Raw genomic sequence first — 18,248 nt, forward strand, 5'->3', positions numbered from 1 at the left:
CCTATTCTTCCTCAGCTCTAATTTCGTTAAATCTTCCATTAGGTCTTTCATATTATCTTAGCATCTATTTTGTACAATTTGTAAAATAATTTTATACTTCTATCCTTAATTAGAAATGTTATAAATTTAATAAACGGTGCTAAATATTTCTAAATGTTTGTTAAAATTAAAATTTCTAGTTTGAAATTAAGGTTCTTTTTGTTAAGTTTTTTAGTTCTTTCGGATTTATCAGTGTGATTATTAGAATGTTATAATATACAGGCGAGTTATAGTTATTATGCTGTCTCGGTACACTCCTTTCTAGCCAGACAATTCTACAATGACGAAATCTTATGCCATTCGTTATCAGCAATTTTTATGCCATTCGGTTTATCTGCAAAACTTTTAACTCCATTTTATTCTGGTAAGTTAGCATTCTCATAATACTTTGCGAGTCACATCAAAATTTCATTAAAATAAACAAATTATTGTTGGAGATACAAAACGTTACATGTTTGGATGTTTAATTTTGAACATCTACACATTTACATTATACTGCTGTTGTACTATATAATCTGACGCAGCTTTCTTTAATATGATATTATCATCTTCAATATCATTTTTTTAAATATACAACTTTTCATAAATTGCATTCTCCTGCCTTTCTTTTTTTTCCCTTCTCTTTTAGAGGGTAAGACGAGGACAGAAGTCTTTGTCAGAATACATTATAAAAGAGTGATGAATATAAAAGTAACTTGATAAAGTAGTAGAAGAATTAAAATGCATCAGACACTTGTCAGCGTAATGGCTGAGAGAAGGCATGAGAGCTCGAGTGTTAAGTAAAGAAATAAAACGTCTTTCGTAAAAGTCCTATTTAACTCGAATTTTCTTTCTCAAACTCAGAAGTCGAAGGTTAAATACTTTTGAAAGAAACTAAGTGTCAGGACTTTGACATTCTTTGTTAACGCTTCAAAAAATAATGCTGATGTCAGTAGAAAGGAGAAACGCTCAAGTGGCACAAAGAGTAAAGTGCAAATTTCGTAGCTTTTGAATATTCAAAAGGTAACGTTCTTTCCTTTCCCTCATCATTCTACCCTTATTTCGCATCATTACATCCTGTTCAAGTAAGAAAAAACAGAGACGAAACAAACTGTTAACGTAATGGATATTTTATAATATGTTTTCCAAGTCTTATCAGCGCTAGGTAATAAAAATTGACAAAATTTGCTGTTATGGGGCCGTTTGAGAACATCAATTTCGACTCGTACCTGAAAGCGATATCATTTTTTTTTTTTTTTGTTAAAAAATTGGAATAATGATCGGAGTTGAAGCAATTCTTCGTCGTTTTTGCAATTTCTAATGGCTTTATGTTATTTTTCCGATTTTTTTTTTTAAATAAGGACCTAATTTCGAATAACCTTAAAGGTAATTCTGAATTGTAATATAGCTTATATTAAACCTTAATTCTATTGATATACGAGGTTATCCGAATGTGAATACTTAATAAATATATATTGTTTTGTCGCCTACGGCTCCAAATACTGACTTATATAGGACAAAAATTTCCCTAAAGTAGTAACTAATTAATTTTTTCTCCTTTTCAAGAAACTGGATTGCATTATCTTTTCTTGATGGTACTAATTATTCTCGTTTTTACAATATAGCATTACTAATTCATTAGTAACCTTAGTAGTAATTTGTTAGATTATTTAATCATATGCATTCCTGTTATAAGCACCAACTTACATAAATAATATATGAAACGATACAATAACCAAGGAAAGTAACCTGTCTTTAAGGCAACTAAAGGAGAGGCATTAAAAACGAGGGGAGTGAAATAGCGAAGGTTTAGTTTTCGATTTGCCTCATTTTATGGACAATAGAACAAATTGGCCAGTATTACCCGATGAAAACTTTAGGAATATATATAAAGGCAAATTAAATTATTGAAAACTGTCAGGGCATTAAATCAGAACCCGAATAGAAAACTATTTATAATTTTCTTTACAGCACCTTCTTTTATTAACATTCATTCACATCTTTTATTCACAATTCCTTTTCTATTTTCATTTCAATATTTTCAAATCATCATGTTAGAGTAATAAGTTAATGGATAATATTTGTTAGTTATAAAATACCATTACAAAAGGAAAGTGATTTGTAAATCACATTTGGCTCTGGTTATAAATTTATGATTGGAGAATATATAGTTGATGTTTTATTAATTACTTGTCAAAACATTATGACACTTGCCTATATTCAGGATTTCCAAATGAAAGTTGAAGCTTTAATTCAAGGATCATCCACCTGGGAATTGTATTATTTTAAAGATCTTCTATTTATTTTTCCTCGACATTTTATGTGCACACACTAGAAACCAACAATGCAATTTGAAAAGATTTGCATTTTTGAAATAAAAAAAACTTTAACCACTTCAAGATGTAACTCGAATTAATTCGTTTTGGCGTTTATATGTATATCTATGGCAATAAAAAATAATTCGGTCCTTAAGCGGTTAAATACGGAAAAGAATGAGAATACGCATTTTGTAAGTTTAGAAAAGTAATAAATAGAATTCTTTGATTTTACAAAAATGCAGCTATTTCGCGAATTTCACTGTTATTTTAAACGAATAAAAGTGTGAGATAGAAAAACATGAGTTTACAATAGACGTTTTTCCTCCCGACAATCAAGGGCACTACGAATTGAAAAAAAGGAAGCGAATTTGCAAATAGATCGATTTTGAAACGTGCTATTTGCGCTTTTTAACAAAACTGGTGAAACTCGAACTAAACAGAAAAGGAAACATTGAAGGAATATTTTATATATACAAAAATGGAGAATTTATCAAATACATAAAACACTTAAAACTTTCCCTTTATTTTTATTTGCTCTTTTTACAAAAATTGAAAATGAATGAGATAAAAAAATAGCATCAAAGGAGTCTTATAATCCCATGACATTTTTGTAAAAGTTATTTTTAAAGTATTGCGTTAAGAACTACTTTTCAAATTATGGATTCGTGCGCAAAAGTAAACACTTGATGAAGGTATATTTCTATTTTTGAACTAACAGTAAGGAAATAATGCTTATAGATAACAAATGAGAAAAAAAAATTAGAAATAAATATTCTTATTCATATGAATAGTAAAATTTTCCAAAAAGAAATATTTTATTATTCAAAAATGATACAGTACAGTAACTGCATTAATCTTTTTCCTTTGTTTATGATATTCCAGAAATAGACCTTTAATATTTTTTGTTCCCAAGTAGCATTTTCTCTAATCACCCTGTAAATAATCCCCCCCCACCTTGTTCGATATTTTCCTCTCCATATATGAATTTTGTATTTATTACCAAATATAAATACAAGAATAGCCAATCCCACCGGATTCGAAAGATCAGATGGAATTTATCCCCAAGTGCTTGGATAAAGAAAAGTGCGCCATCTTTCGCTTCGCCCAAAACACTGTTTTAAAAGAAGATATTGAAATATTTATTAAAAAGATGATTTAGAGGCCTCTAACTTTCATTTTCTAGCAATTTAACTCTTTGCGGGTCGTATTAAGTTTATACACAGTTGTCCTGCTGATTTGGATTTATAGATTTCCACTATTATCATTTTCTTCTTTTTCACTTTTGCTGGAAATATTTTACTATGATACTCAATGCATCTCTGGAATTGCATTACTATCCGAACCACTAGTATAAATATTTTTAAAATAATCGTTATCACCTTCTATATCAAAATCAAATTTGTCATTGCTACTTTTAATTTCAAAGTACATTTCGTTTGGCTTTCCTTCTTACCAATTTAGAGTATTATTTCTAAAATATTTTAACGAGAGAAAATACCTTATTAAACTTAAACGCAGCTTGTAAAATATTATTTTGAATTCTATTCAAATGTTTGTATACTCAGTATAAAATAAGATCAGAATGATTCTTTGCTATAATGGCTGAAAGCGGACATACAACCGCAAATGATTAAAGGTTATTCTTTTCTGGAAATTGTAGGTGTGTTTCCATATTGAGAAATGTCATCTCATAATAGCAGATAATAGATGTATAATGCGAATGCAATAACGTACATTACGTTTGCCATTCCTAGTTGCGATAGTATAATTGCATTTAATTACATATTAAATGAAGCAGATTAAAATAGTATTAGATCACTTTCTGAATTCAACCGAGCATAATTGTATTCACAATTTACTGTTCAAATTTACAGAATTATTAATTTCTTTCTAAAGTGACTTTAAAATTAATTCTTTTACAGTTTTTATATGCAATGTAAGACATACGGATGCCTGGCAGAATGTATTTCAAATTTAGAAAAATATTCTACTTTTTTACTTAATGTTAACTAAATGACACTTTTTATTTTAAGTTGCTTCATATATCTAATTTGGCTTTTATTTTTACAGCTCTGCTCAGAAACAACTCTTCTTCCATGATTTTTCTGTGGATCTTGGTCTTTATATTCCAGTATTCTACAACAAGACTATAACATTGTTATTAATCGTAATAACAAAGGAAATAATCTGGATGACAATAGCACTGAAATAACGGCACAATTTTGATAATACATGGAGGATGGATTATGGTACTCTAATTATAAAGAATATCACAAACTCTGGTGAACTAACTATAAGATTCATATTTTTATCAGAATATGAATCTCACAACTTTGGAAGGCGTTTTCATACAATGTAGAAATACCAGAGAATGCCAGGAAACAAGAAATAGAATATGGATGTGACCTAACGAAACATTGCTCCTATGTACATCAGGCCAAATATCATGGAACCTGCATTTTTATCATTGTGCACGAAAAAGCGTCCGGAGTAATTTTTTTCAGATGGAAGCAGGGGACAAGAAAGTCAGAAAGAATACATTTAAGAAGATGCTGATTTGTGTAGAAACAAATTAAAATGTTCATGAAAACCTCCTTTATATTTAACATTCAAAGTCAATTCAAGGATATTTGTCAAAGAACTGTTAGCTGACGTCTGTGTGTTCTTAATGCATCATTGAAATTTAACTGCATCAAAAAGATTTGGAAATATGCCATGGATTTAAGGGTGTTCAAGGAAATGTTTAGTTGGAAAACGAAGATTGTTTATGGAATTTGAGCAGCATTACGTTAGACTAATTTTCAATTTTTTTTTATCTAACACATTGTTTATTAAATTTAAAAACAGTAAGTGAGATTATAAGGCATAATTTATTAATTTTATTAAAACTTTAACAATTGCAAAATAAATATTTGAAAACACACACAAAAAAATTATATTTTCTTCCACAAACAAATAAGCTTATGATGAAATATGAGAGTCATCACGTACTTATTTTCAGACAATAATGAGCATGGAAAGAAATTACTAATAGATCTGGCCAAGTTTAAAAATTAATTGTTCCGAATTGTTTTGAAATTTCGCTACTGCTCATAGAATCCCGCAGCAGACACATAGATATAAGTAAGACTGTAGAGGATAATGCGCGTCATTATCAAAAAGGAAAAATGCAGGTTGACGTCAAAATTTTTGGAATATAAAAACTTTTCAAAAACCACATTTGGAAGAGGGAAAATTATGGAAGTAAAAATACAGATCGTAAAAGTGTGAAGCCTAGATAAAAAAAATAATAATAAAAAAAACAACTTTAAGTTAATTAGAATCGTTATCGCATTTATAATGTATTTTAATTTTCATGTCATGACTGTTTGGGATTTTTGTTTCTTACGATATCATATTTTTTTATTATCTGCATCTTGGTTTTATTTTAACTTCCCATCTTTTAAATTAAAAATTTTTTTAAAACACAGATAAAAGTATTTTTAAAAGACTTGTTTTTATCTTTTATTTATGATATTCAATGCAGCTTACATAAGACATTAAACAATCATACATTATCTGGCAATCAAACGCGGTTATCAAACGCCCTGCCACGTCATACAAAAGCCACTATATCACATCGGTCAGCTTTCTTGAAGAAAACATCGATATTATAATTATCGATATTATATATAACTTTATTTTGAAGAAAATAACCTTCTTTTAATACTCTAAACTTATGAAAATAAATCATCTCTCTTGTATGTGGTTTATATATTTAATATTAAATTAAAAAAAATATTCTCATTCGTATTAGTATTATTTAATCTAAAAATTAATATTTCGCAAATTGAATTTTAAAAGACACTAATTCTGTGAAATCCATTTTTAAGTTAATAATTATATTAATTTATAGTCAAAAGCTCTCCGTATATAAAAAGATATTCTATTGAATCGGAACCAATAACTATACAAAATTTCAGAAGTCTAGTACATTACAAAATTCCATCTTTACAAACACGAAACATGCGAAATTAAATAAAAGAGTTTGATATTTTATTAGTTTAATATTTTATTTATCTTCCTTTATTCAAATTCTACACATTATTAGCTCATTTCCCCTATTTTTACGCACAATGGACATTTGTAATACAATAAAGACATTATTACCACCATATTTATTTAATAGTTTTTAACTAAATTATTGAAACGAAAATAATTTCTAAAAAATTAGTTTTAGTGAAATATTGGATATTTTTTAACTAATTTTTTAAGTAAAAATTTTTTTGAAAGAAGTACTTTGAGGTCTTATTAGTTAATTTTCATCAAATCGACAAATTAAAAATAGGTGATATTGTGTTTGAATATTTAAGACCTTTAACAGCCAGAAGTTCTTCAAATTTTTTCAACCGAACTTCTCTTTAAAGTTTACATAAAACGTTTTTTCTACAATGAAAGGAAGATTTTTTCTTGGGATTTCACTAAGACCATCCCTTTTTGGTTATCAGTTGGCGGAAGGTTAATGTAGTATTAAATGGTAGTTCAGCTCTGAAATGAACTTTATAAAATACTGAAGTTCCTCCCCCCCCCCCCCATCTATCGAGTCGGCATTTTTTCTCATTCATCAAGAATTTAAACCAAAACTTTCTCAGGCGGAAAGTAATAGAGACTCGATTAATTAGTAGAAAAGTTTCCGGGGAATCTTTTTGCACTTTTTCCTTATTTTTGATCGGAAATGGTAGTAGCTCTTTTTCAGATATCATCAATCACAAGAATTTATTAAGACTTATTATTAAATTCTAAACGGAACAGACTTCTGTCCTTAAATTTAAATTTTTTAAAATCGCAATTTATTCTTCTCATAAATAATGCATTGACAAATATTTTCATGTTGAACTTATTTAGTATACCTTAATTTACATGGAAATATGAATAAATAAAGCTATTTTTGAGCAGAATTCTGATAATTAAATTTCCAAATTATTAACTCTCATGACATAAATGTAATTATAAATAATACAGTATATGTTCAGAATTAATGCCATGCATCATATAATATTTAATATTCTGATTTGAAATTAAGCAAATTTAATATATTTCCTCAAATATATGAAAAAACACAGCTTTTTAACTTTTTGGAAGTTATAAAAGAAAGAAGATGAATCAAAAGAATTTTGTAGTTTCTATAATGTTAAGACAAGCTCTATAATTTATTCTTTTAACGGAACTGTTTCAGCAGTTTCACTTATTACGATGATTAATTTATAAATGTTAGTTATATTTGTGTGAATAATATTTAGTAAAATGTGAAAATTAATCGGACAGTTTTTTAGGATATAAATTCCTCTTGAAGTACCTGAAAGGAAGATTTGGGAACACCCGTTTGCGCATGTGCGGAGAAAATAGTTTGCATATCAAAAACGAATAAATGAGTAGTCATCAAATATGCGCATAAACATACGAAAGAAATTTTGAAAACTAGCAAATGAAAATAAGTACTAAGACGGAGAAGGCATTAAAACCAATTTAAAAAAAATATTTTTATTTTCAGTAATTAAACGATTCCAATTCACATATCGAATTCATCCTGCTTAAATTACTGAAATAACCTACAGAGTATTTTTTAAGATCTATCCAGAGATTTTGATTTTGATTTTACTAAAAGCCTGGTCAAATATTTAGCGATTAAAAGTGTATCATCGATATACTGCTAAAAATGATCGAATTGAATATTAAAGAAAATGATTTTATGTGGTTTTAAAATATAATATTTGTAACATTTAAAAAAATCACGCATATCAACGCGTTGTCAGTATAAAATAGATACTCCACTTATATTGATCGAAACGATATATAAAAGTTGAAAGGGTTGTTAAATCTTTTTAAAATAGTAATTTTAAAGAGAATCTGACGTTAAATATATCGAAATAAATTCACAAATATAAACTTGAAACTATAAGGAAAATCACGGAGATAATTAAGTTCAAAATTCTGTACTTCACCGGTTGCAGTTAATTGTGAGAAATATATTTAATAAAAACTTTATTAAAAAATAAATTAGACTGTACTGTCAATCATTGCATATTTCTACTAATTTTTAAAACAGAAAAACAAAGAATAAAGTTTTTAAAAGATGAATATTTTATTATTTTGTAATTATAACAATATTTTAATCAGAATCCATTTCCGTATTTTTGAGCAGATCCATTTCATAAATTTTAAAAGCCGTTATTTAATTCTTAAGTTTGAAAAATTGAGAGGATAGATAACCATTAATGTTAGAAAAATTATCAGATTTGTATCATTTATTTTGTAGTTTTTTTTTCCATCTCTTTCCTTGAGTATATAAAATAAACAAGGGCATTTTAACGTTAGAAAATGTAAATCCAATAATCGTTGAAAAACCTTAGAAAATGCAAGGCATTTGCGTATAGTTTTTGAACCTTTAAAGTCACATTCTAATGCTTTATATTATCCACTTAATCTTATAATTTGTGGCTAAGCCTTAAAAAACGAATTTTCCAACTGAACAAGTAAGAAGATCAGTCGAATGTCGACGAATGTCGTAATTAATCAGTTGTCTAACTGATTAATTACGACATTCGTCTTATTTCTAATACTTTTCACGCAATATGTACCAAAGGTTAAATAATTGTTATTAGATATAATGACTTTTGTTCAATAGTATAAAATTGTCAAAAAACTGAATATAAATTTTTTGCAAGAATCAATTTTCGTTCAAAATTTTGTTCCACCGCGAGAAGCAAAAAGCAGTTTTTAATTTATTCTCAAGTTAGATATGACATTAGCAACAAAATGAGTAAATATATCCTGTAACATCCTCTTTTTCCGTCTCTGAACATTTCCAAAATAAGAAAATATTTAAAAGGAGCTTAATACCGTACAGAGTGCGTATAAATTGAATGCATTATTTCCAAATCTGAAGATGTGTTAATTAAATATTCAGGATCATCAAGTATTCCAGCAAAATATGAAAGATTGCACTTGTTCACCAGGACAAGAATATAGAAAGGATGCGACTTGAACATGTCTTATGTTCTATGGTTATTTTCCTTTAAAAGCTTTTTCTCTGTTAAGTGGCAAGATTTCAAGTGTGAAGATGTATATATTTGATTGCACACACAGTAGGGGGTATTCGATTATGAAATGTATCTTATAGGAAGATAACTATGTTGTTTTAAACATGGTCAACAAGATTTTTTATACAAAATGGGGAAAAAAATCTTAGAGTAGTTGAATGTTTGTATAATTATGCACTGTAATATACACTTAAAGTTTTTCATAAATTACACTGCAAAATCTTTGATATTTTTTATGAATGATTTCATAACAAATTATTGTACTGCGAATTCAATTGTTTAAAATGAGCTTTTTACATAATGCACCAAAATATTCCTTTTTTTACCATAAAATTGTTCAGAATATACTTATAGCAACCAGAAATAATATTAATATAGAAGTAGAGAGTTTACGAATTTTGACCGATTTAGAACAGTCACGAGACATAATCATTTCATTCAACCTTATATGCTTATAACTAGTAAAGTTAAAAACTTTGACTGGAACTATTCGTTATTTCTAAAATATTTTTGGATTCTTATTACAAGCAATATTAGTAACACATGTACAAGAAAATGTGATAATTTGAGCGCATTAAAACAACCAACCTCTTAACTTTTCATATTATAACCAACATTCAGAATTTCTAAGATTTTTTTTAAGAAAGCAGCTTGACTTCTAAATGTAAATGAATATTAAAATACTATAAAAGTGGATTGAAGTCGAAATATATTCGTTCCTTTTATCTATTCTCGTAAAGGCTTGATTCTAAGAAAATTTTTAATTAAGAAATAAGTAAGATTCTCAAGTTTTTTTTTTCAATCAGTTTCTTACCAGTTCTAACTAGCCAAAAAAATGGTTATCTTTTTAATTTATGATAGTGTCAATCATGTACTAAAATATCTATTTTCTTCAATCAGGCACTTCTAGGCAATCACCAAAAAACTCGTGCATCCAGTGTCGTTACAAGTATCTAAATTCATGTATAGTTATGACTATTCTAACGCCAACTCGCATACATTCTTTGTACTTCAAACAGAATCGCTGAAACTTAGATACCTTCAGAAAAGATTCCCAAGACAAAAGGCATATGAATGAGATAATCAAATTTGGGTCTTGCAGTGACTAAGCTCACGTTGTGTGAAATCAAATCTGTTTACATATGAAGCTCTGCATAAAAGATTTTGAATTTCGTGACATTATGAATTTTACAAATGTAGAAATCCTTGTGATCATGAAAGCTTATTATTTACATTGCCATCATGAGCTACGTAGAAATCAAAACAAACCTTTTTGAAAAATAACGTGCAGCTATTGATAATTATATTGATTTGTTGTAGCAAAACAAGTTTCACTTTGGGAACTTCTTCAAAAAATATATTACATTTATAAAATAATACACGTCTCTCTTTCTCTTGCTTCAAACGCTTTTTTACAATAGTGATAATTTTCAAGTGTTGCTCTGAAGTATAAGATTTTGTTAGTCTCAAATAACAGATAGAACAAAGAACATTTGAATATGTTAATTTCTATGTATATGTCTCGCTGCCTTCTTACAAAACTCCTCAATTTGGCTTGAAATCTCAGAATAATCTTACATAAAAATTTCTAGAAATTTATGAAACACAATTAGAACAGTTTTTTAACGAAGTAACAATATTAATTTTAAGTAAATATTCAAAATTTGTAATTAGTAAAATGTATTATTCAAAGCAATCATCATTTATTATTTGATATCATTACACTATCGCTAGAACGTTTCATTTTAAGAAATTTTTAAATGAATATAAGCTGATAATTTATGTGCCACAATATTTTAAAAAGTAGAAGCAGAATGCATAAAATTTATATGTTGAATATTTTTGAAATTACCGCTTAATTTGATTAAATTACTCTTAGAAAATCTTTTGAAGTTCAATAATTGCATTCTGAATTTCTATTACTGCAACTAACATTATAAAATGCTATTTAAGAATTTCTTCCTCTTTCGTTAATATATATTGGCGTTCCAAAAATTTATTAAATTACTCGATGAAATATAAATTGGTTTTCAAATGAAGTACAACTGGAGATCAAGAATTTCAGATAAATGTATTCAGCTTTACTGATTGTTATTCGAAAACATTTATTTTTTCCCATTTCTATTATGACTGCGCAAATTACATGGCAGCGAAATTGCACTTATGCATATGAATAGAAAATTTCATCTATTATATGAGACCTCATATTTTCTTTATTATTATTTATTTTTGACAATCTCTTTTTATGTAAGAATAGGTATACCAACAATATCTATTTCCTATCATTTTTTAAAAAAAAATGGTTTCTTATTACAAACAGAATAAATACTTTTGAGAAAATTATTCTTTCTACAAGAAAAAGCTAGATGTTTAAGCACTGTAAAGAGTCGATGTTGCAGGCTAGTGAAAAATCTACTCTGTACAGGGTAATTCAAAGTTCAAAATATTAAGCAAATTTAAGAAAGAAAAAAAATCAAAATTACATGTGAAAACATGACCAAATAATTTCACCCGAGTGAATTAGAAGGCATTATCCGTCAGTGCTATAGTTGGCAATCAAGTAGAATAAGCCAAAGTTTATGAATATTGAGGTGGTGCACATATTCATCTCTTCGTAATAACCTGTTGATGCTTGCGAAATATAGTAACTTTTTGAACGTTCATCTTTCCATGCACCACTGTTGTGAACAGTGCACAACTGTGAATGGTATTTAATTTCAAAGAACTTTGAGCAGATTTAAAATTGTGCATAATCACGAATTACTACGCCAAGCTACATCCTCGTTCCTTGAGTGCAGGCCACTCCAGATCAGTTTGGGATGGTTATGATTAGATAGGGAGAGTATAAAGCGGTTATTTTTATTTTAGGAGAAGAAAATGAGAGAAGTGCTTACAATCATACAAAATAAAATTTAGAAGGTTGGAATGGCTTTTACAGTATACGCGTTCCATTTATTACGTATCAAGTAGTTCATCTGGGTGGTATTTCTATGCAGTATTATTAATGATTCTGACTTGATTGTTTTTTATACTCCCCCCTGACGCTGAATTTTAAATCACCCTGTACAGCTTATTGAATCTATAAGCCGATCATTCCCATAAAGTTTGCTATTTCAAGATATTTCAAACTACTTGGAAAATATATTACGATCTGCTAACTGTAATGTGTCGTGAAATATCCCTTTTTGACAATGTCTTTGTGTATATTTGAAAAAAATGTTGTAGTGAAAAATAACGTATATAATTTGAAAAGAGGTTTCCTCTTTATAAAAAAATGCTTTCAATGTTTATTTTACTGTTAAAAATAATACACTGAATAATTCCTGAATTTTGTAAATTCAATCTTATCTAATACAATCATTAAACCCAAGAAGTGATCACAAATAATGACAGAAAGTGATAAGGTGTACATCTATATATACACTGAAGAAGTACAATAGAAATCGACGGTATTATATTTCTTAATAATGCCATCAAATATAAAGTAAGAAAACTGTGTATCCAAGATTTTTTTTTTTTTTACAATACAACTATGCATACGCAATACAACTATGAAGTGCAGTTTACAAACATTTCAGAGTCCAAAAAATACAAACAGAATTTCAAACTTCATTCAGGGAATTCTAATATATGAAATCTGTATGTCAATTCCTTGACTTACGGATTTATTTAACTTCATAATTAACTAACACATCATATTATGGACATTTAATATTGTTTTAATTTCTAAAATAATATAAGGAAATTTGAGATACTGCAGTGTTTTTAATTGATTTTTGTATTTTCAATTACTTAATACTTTCATTTTATTTCAGATTTAAAATTAAAAATTCAGCAATTTGTTGCGTGAGTTCGATTTGCCATTCTATGCGAAGGGAGTAATACATTTTTATATATGTTATTCTATAGTCAGGGATGAAGGATGAAAGGAAGATGAAAATACACTAATAACCAGCATCGTCAGTGAAAGGCGTAAAACGAGCTAATGTTCATTTTAGAGCTACAAAAACTGAGTGAAATAACATAACTGTCGCTTTTAATACAATGCTTCATTAAAATGAATATCTTTAGCTTATATGTAAAATAAAATTCTTTCACTATATGCCAATTATTTTCAAATGCATTGAGATTATATTTAGGCTTGTTTAACTGAACATAATGATTTCGCAATGACAATTGTTTTTTCATTCCAGATTCGCTCGATAAAATGCACGTTTTGTTTGTCGTACTGCTGCTTAACCACTAAACAAATGTGAAAGTTCTAGAATACTCCAGAATTGCACATATTTAATAAAAGTTATTGATTTTCAAAATTATATAACGTTTACTATGAAATTCACCATTGCCTTATTGTTTTTCAAGTTGTAGGTGACTGAAGTGTTATTTTCGAAACATTATGCGATTGAATACAATTTACATATTGTGTAATAAGGAAATAATGTGCAATAAAATATCTTTTTGTGACAATGACTTTCTCTTCATCATTGATGCAAAAAATATATCAAAATTGTTTCAATGATATGAAAAAAAAACAGGGAGAGGTCCACATCCAACTACAAATAACTTGTAGACAGTGAGAACTTCAAAAGCATCCTAGACTCGCCAACTGAAGAGCCAAGTAAATGATGTAAGTGCCAAAAAAATCAAATTTTTTTTCAGGTTAAAGAGCCATATGAGCAAGTCTTTAACCTCTTAAGACCAGAGTAAAAATTGAGAAATATTCCTTAATAAATTTAGCAACTTTTTAATTAAATATCACCATTAAATGAGAAAAATACTTTTTCAGAATCTATAAGTGAGTTAATTAAATGGGACCCAAATGCATAATTTAGGACTGCATACTAATAAACTAACCCTACATTTGCAATTTAAATATATACGCAAATTTTTTTTAAAAGCTTATTAATGATGAAATTCATTCAGCTTATTAATGATGAAAAAGATTTCGTATTTCGCCGATATAAGTAGTTGTTTCATTTTATACATGTAAGATTTACCTTCTATCCTTAATTACGATATTTCATCTGATTAGGAAATTCAATTTTACATTATCAGAGAAATGCCCGATCCTGTTGCAGTGCCATCTCTTAAAGAACAATTTAAATAGCATTTCCCCATATGGATAATTCGGATCATGATGTTAATAAATTATATTTTACAAAAATACTCAACTGGATACTGAGGGTCTAAGAAGTTAAAAAGTGAAAACACTAAAGTATCTCCAAGGTTCGAGCAAAGATGTTGCTATTGTGTAACATTCCTACGGCCTGTGCGAACAGATTTATTTTATTTTCGTTATTTCCTAACACTTTCATTTTTAGCAATTACAAAATTTACCACTTTTAGCCTTCAATGTACAATGGAGATTCTATAAAACTACATTACAATACATATGGACAAAGATATTTTTAATGCAGACATTCTGTTATTCATTTGCCTTTGTTCAGCCACCTTAGGAATCAAATATTTTAAGTAACAAGATTACGGACAGTTTAAAATGTATCCTAACACTATCTAGTTGATCTTCAAACAATATAATTCTCTTCAGATATGTTTTTAATGCCAGACTAGGCCTTTCATTTTGCTTCTAAACGTAATATATTATCAGATAAATTTATATTTATTAGTTGAAATGTTTTCGCTTCTAAAGGATGACATCAGTGAATTCTATAGCATGAGGAAATAGTTCCCAATTCACATTTATTGCAAAATTAACCAGAAAATTGAAATTTATCCTTATATTTAATTATTATATAAAATATAATAATAAAATGTTATATTATACATATAAAATTATTTCTAAATAGAAGAAATGATTCTTTTTCTATGATCTGACCTAAAAAAAATTGTCTCAAATATTCAGCATCTAATCATTTTTTATCAAAAACATCAAAGTTTAAAAAAATAGTAAAAATGTAATATGCTAACAAAAAATTTCTATGCAATTTTAAAATCAAATTATAATTGTGTTTAATGTTTTTAGAATTTTTCTTCCTTATGATATTCGTTGCTGTTTTATTTTTTATGGTATTTTTTTACATTGTTTTATTCATATTTTTGACAAAATGGTATTCATTTTTTTAATATACTGACAAAAATTTTTTTTTTACAGAAACGTTTTATTATTTTCTGCTTTTTGCCTTTATACATTTCACAATTCATCATTACTAATATTAAAGAATCTTAAAACCTTTTTTTTTAAATTTCTTACCAGATCATAGTATTTATAAAAAAAATTAAAATTTCATTAACATCTATTAACTGACAATTAAGTTCCTGAAAATATTAAAACCTTGCATCACATTGCAGTGAAAAACGCGCATCTGTATAAAATTTCAGAATTCAAGTACATAAAGAAATGAGGGAAAAATTGATTAAAAATTATATTTTTAAAGCAAGAACGAAGTTATACAAAAATGCATAATAAAATGAAACACGTTATTAGATATTACACTATTGTTTCCTAGTTCAATGAAATCTTGATTTCTGTAATTAAAAACAAACTTCTTTTCCTCTTGTACTTTGCAAGAAAATGAGTATCACCTTATATGCACATTTCTTTTTCTGAAGATTTCGAATATATCGATCAATCATATGAGATATAAAATTAAAATTGAATATTCAAAAGGTACTGATAAGCTTTCAGTATTCCTCAAATATGACTTTGAAAATCGTATTCTTACAGAATACTAGATTATTATTTTCTCTGAATCTCCATGTAACGAAAGTTTTGACAGAAATACATTCAATATTCCCGGTCTAATTATCTGGAGGAAACTTTAATCTGCAATTCCGAGCAATTGATTTTAAAATACAATAACTGTTCAAGGATAAATAACTTTTGAACTACAATTACTGTTAATAACTTTCACATTTTTCCCAAATCTATCACCTTCAAAAAATTGATTAGTATAGATAATTTTCGACATTTAAAATTCGGGAGTCTAAATTTGTAATCAAAAATGTATGAAGAATAAAACTCTTACTAAGATACTGTAAATTATATAGTGTATTTAATAATATTTAAATGCATTAAAATCATAAAACCTTAAGTAAAAAATAACTAATTAATCAATCCCTCACTATCTCCCCAATTGATACTTATAAATAATTGGTCAATGAAATATTTTCTTGCGTACTCCCTTTTCTTGCATCAGATTTGAGACAATGGATTTGAAAGCATAAAGAATAAATTCGCCCTCTCCGTTTTATGAAAGATACTTTTAGCTATAATAAAAGTAAAGCATCACGATCAGGGGGCAGAAGTCTAATGTTTGAATTCAAACTTTAATTTCTACTTTTGGGATATAAGGAAACTTCAAATATAACTGAAAGATAATAGTTTCAAAGATTTGAACTTCAGATAGGTGATGGAATTTATTCCTCTTGAGCAAGCACTTGGATTTTTCATTATTTCAAAATATGGTACAGCTCGTCAAAACATGTATTCTGCTTGCTACTCAAGAGCGAAGTATCGCACATGAAAATAGGTTACAAAATTGCATTTTTAAAACTAGAAGGAAGTAAAATGAAATAAATGTATGCAATAAAATACAACACTTTTCAGTCTTACTAAAACATTATCTCTAAAACTTTAATTTCTCTTGATGCAGGGAGTCTCCTTATTAAAATGCACATAACTTGAAGTTTTCAAATGGCAGTACTCGATTTTGAAAGCAACTTCAAATTTTCCAAATTAAATAAGCTCAAATGCATATAATATCCATGTGAAAGAAAATGTTGAATTATGAGTAATTGAAATTCAGTTCTCTTAGTATTAACTAAATCATGCCATTTAAATTTCAAAATCTTATATCTTTAAACGAGCAATTCTTGCATATTTATAAATTGATTTCATGCATCTCGGAAACGGCTCTAGCGATTTGGATCAAATTTTATGTTTAGATAAGGTTTTGCTTTTTCAGTTTATCTATATAGGTGTCTTTGATGAAAAAATGCGATTTTACACACACAAAAAAAATTTATAACTAACTATTAAAATAAGTATATTCAATTTCTAACTCGAAGTGTGGACAGAGCAGTATAGTGGCCAGAACAACATGAATGACGCATGTGTTGCGGATTCTCGTTTCGAGTCGCGTTTTCTTTTCTTATGCATTTATATTTAATAGTTTTGCATTTTAAGCTTATTTATATAAGTGCCTTTTGTAAACAAACGCGATTTTAAACATACGCGCGCGCACACACACACACACACAGCATATTTCATATCTAATTATTAAATCCTTTTTCTATCTGTTCTCATACTGACAATGTTATATAGCGCCATCTCAGACCCAATTTCACCATAGTAAAACTGAGTGTAAGATCGAAAATATAAGAAGTGATAAATAAATTATAATATTAATATTGTAATATAGCAGATTCTTTCGAATAACAAACTAAACTAAATGTTTTCACGTTCATGACCAGTCCATATGTTGGTAAGATTGAAAAATATTCATGTGTAATCAGTATGTGATTCGTATCTAAAACTTTTCTCAAAAAAAAAACAAAAAAAAAAAAAAACACGATTTTACAAAAAAAAACAGCCGAATAAAGCTCGCTCTTCCAGATATTTATTTAATAAAAACTCAAAACAATTGATGCCATTCGAAAACTCAACAACTGAAAAAACGCAGTTCAAACTGTCAGCTACTTCCTCTTAGCAATTTCTAAAATATACTGTGGAATTTTAAAGTATATCGAATAATGATATTTTCACTCTTTTCGAAGAATCGTCATAATTTAATTTTAAATTAATTAGCTGAGAGAAAATACCGTTAAAACGTAATAGAAAATAATGTAGGTATTTTTATAATAATTTAAACTA

At 27.7% G+C, this 18,248-nt stretch overlaps 1 protein-coding gene and 1 long non-coding RNA gene across 7 annotated transcripts in view; one reads left to right on the forward strand and one right to left on the reverse strand.

Moving 5' to 3' along the window:
- The window catches only part of LOC129958367 (uncharacterized), a 484,792-nt gene extending 478,946 nt beyond the window's left edge, over positions 1-5,846 (forward strand). For all 6 annotated transcript variants that reach the window (XM_056070805.1, XM_056070806.1, XM_056070802.1 and 3 more), the window contains one exon: positions 4,407-5,846. In XM_056070805.1, coding sequence (XP_055926780.1) covers positions 4,407-4,548 — 142 coding nt within the window. In that variant the 3' untranslated portion in view covers positions 4,549-5,846. The remainder of the gene's footprint in view (positions 1-4,406) is intronic.
- Positions 1-18,248, reverse strand: part of LOC129958369 (uncharacterized) — a 464,667-nt gene that overhangs the window by 68,293 nt on the left and 378,126 nt on the right. The window lies entirely within an intron of this gene.

This window comes from Argiope bruennichi, chromosome X1 (genome assembly GCF_947563725.1).
Source record: "Argiope bruennichi chromosome X1, qqArgBrue1.1, whole genome shotgun sequence".
Classification (NCBI taxonomy): Eukaryota; Metazoa; Arthropoda; class Arachnida; order Araneae; family Araneidae; genus Argiope; species Argiope bruennichi.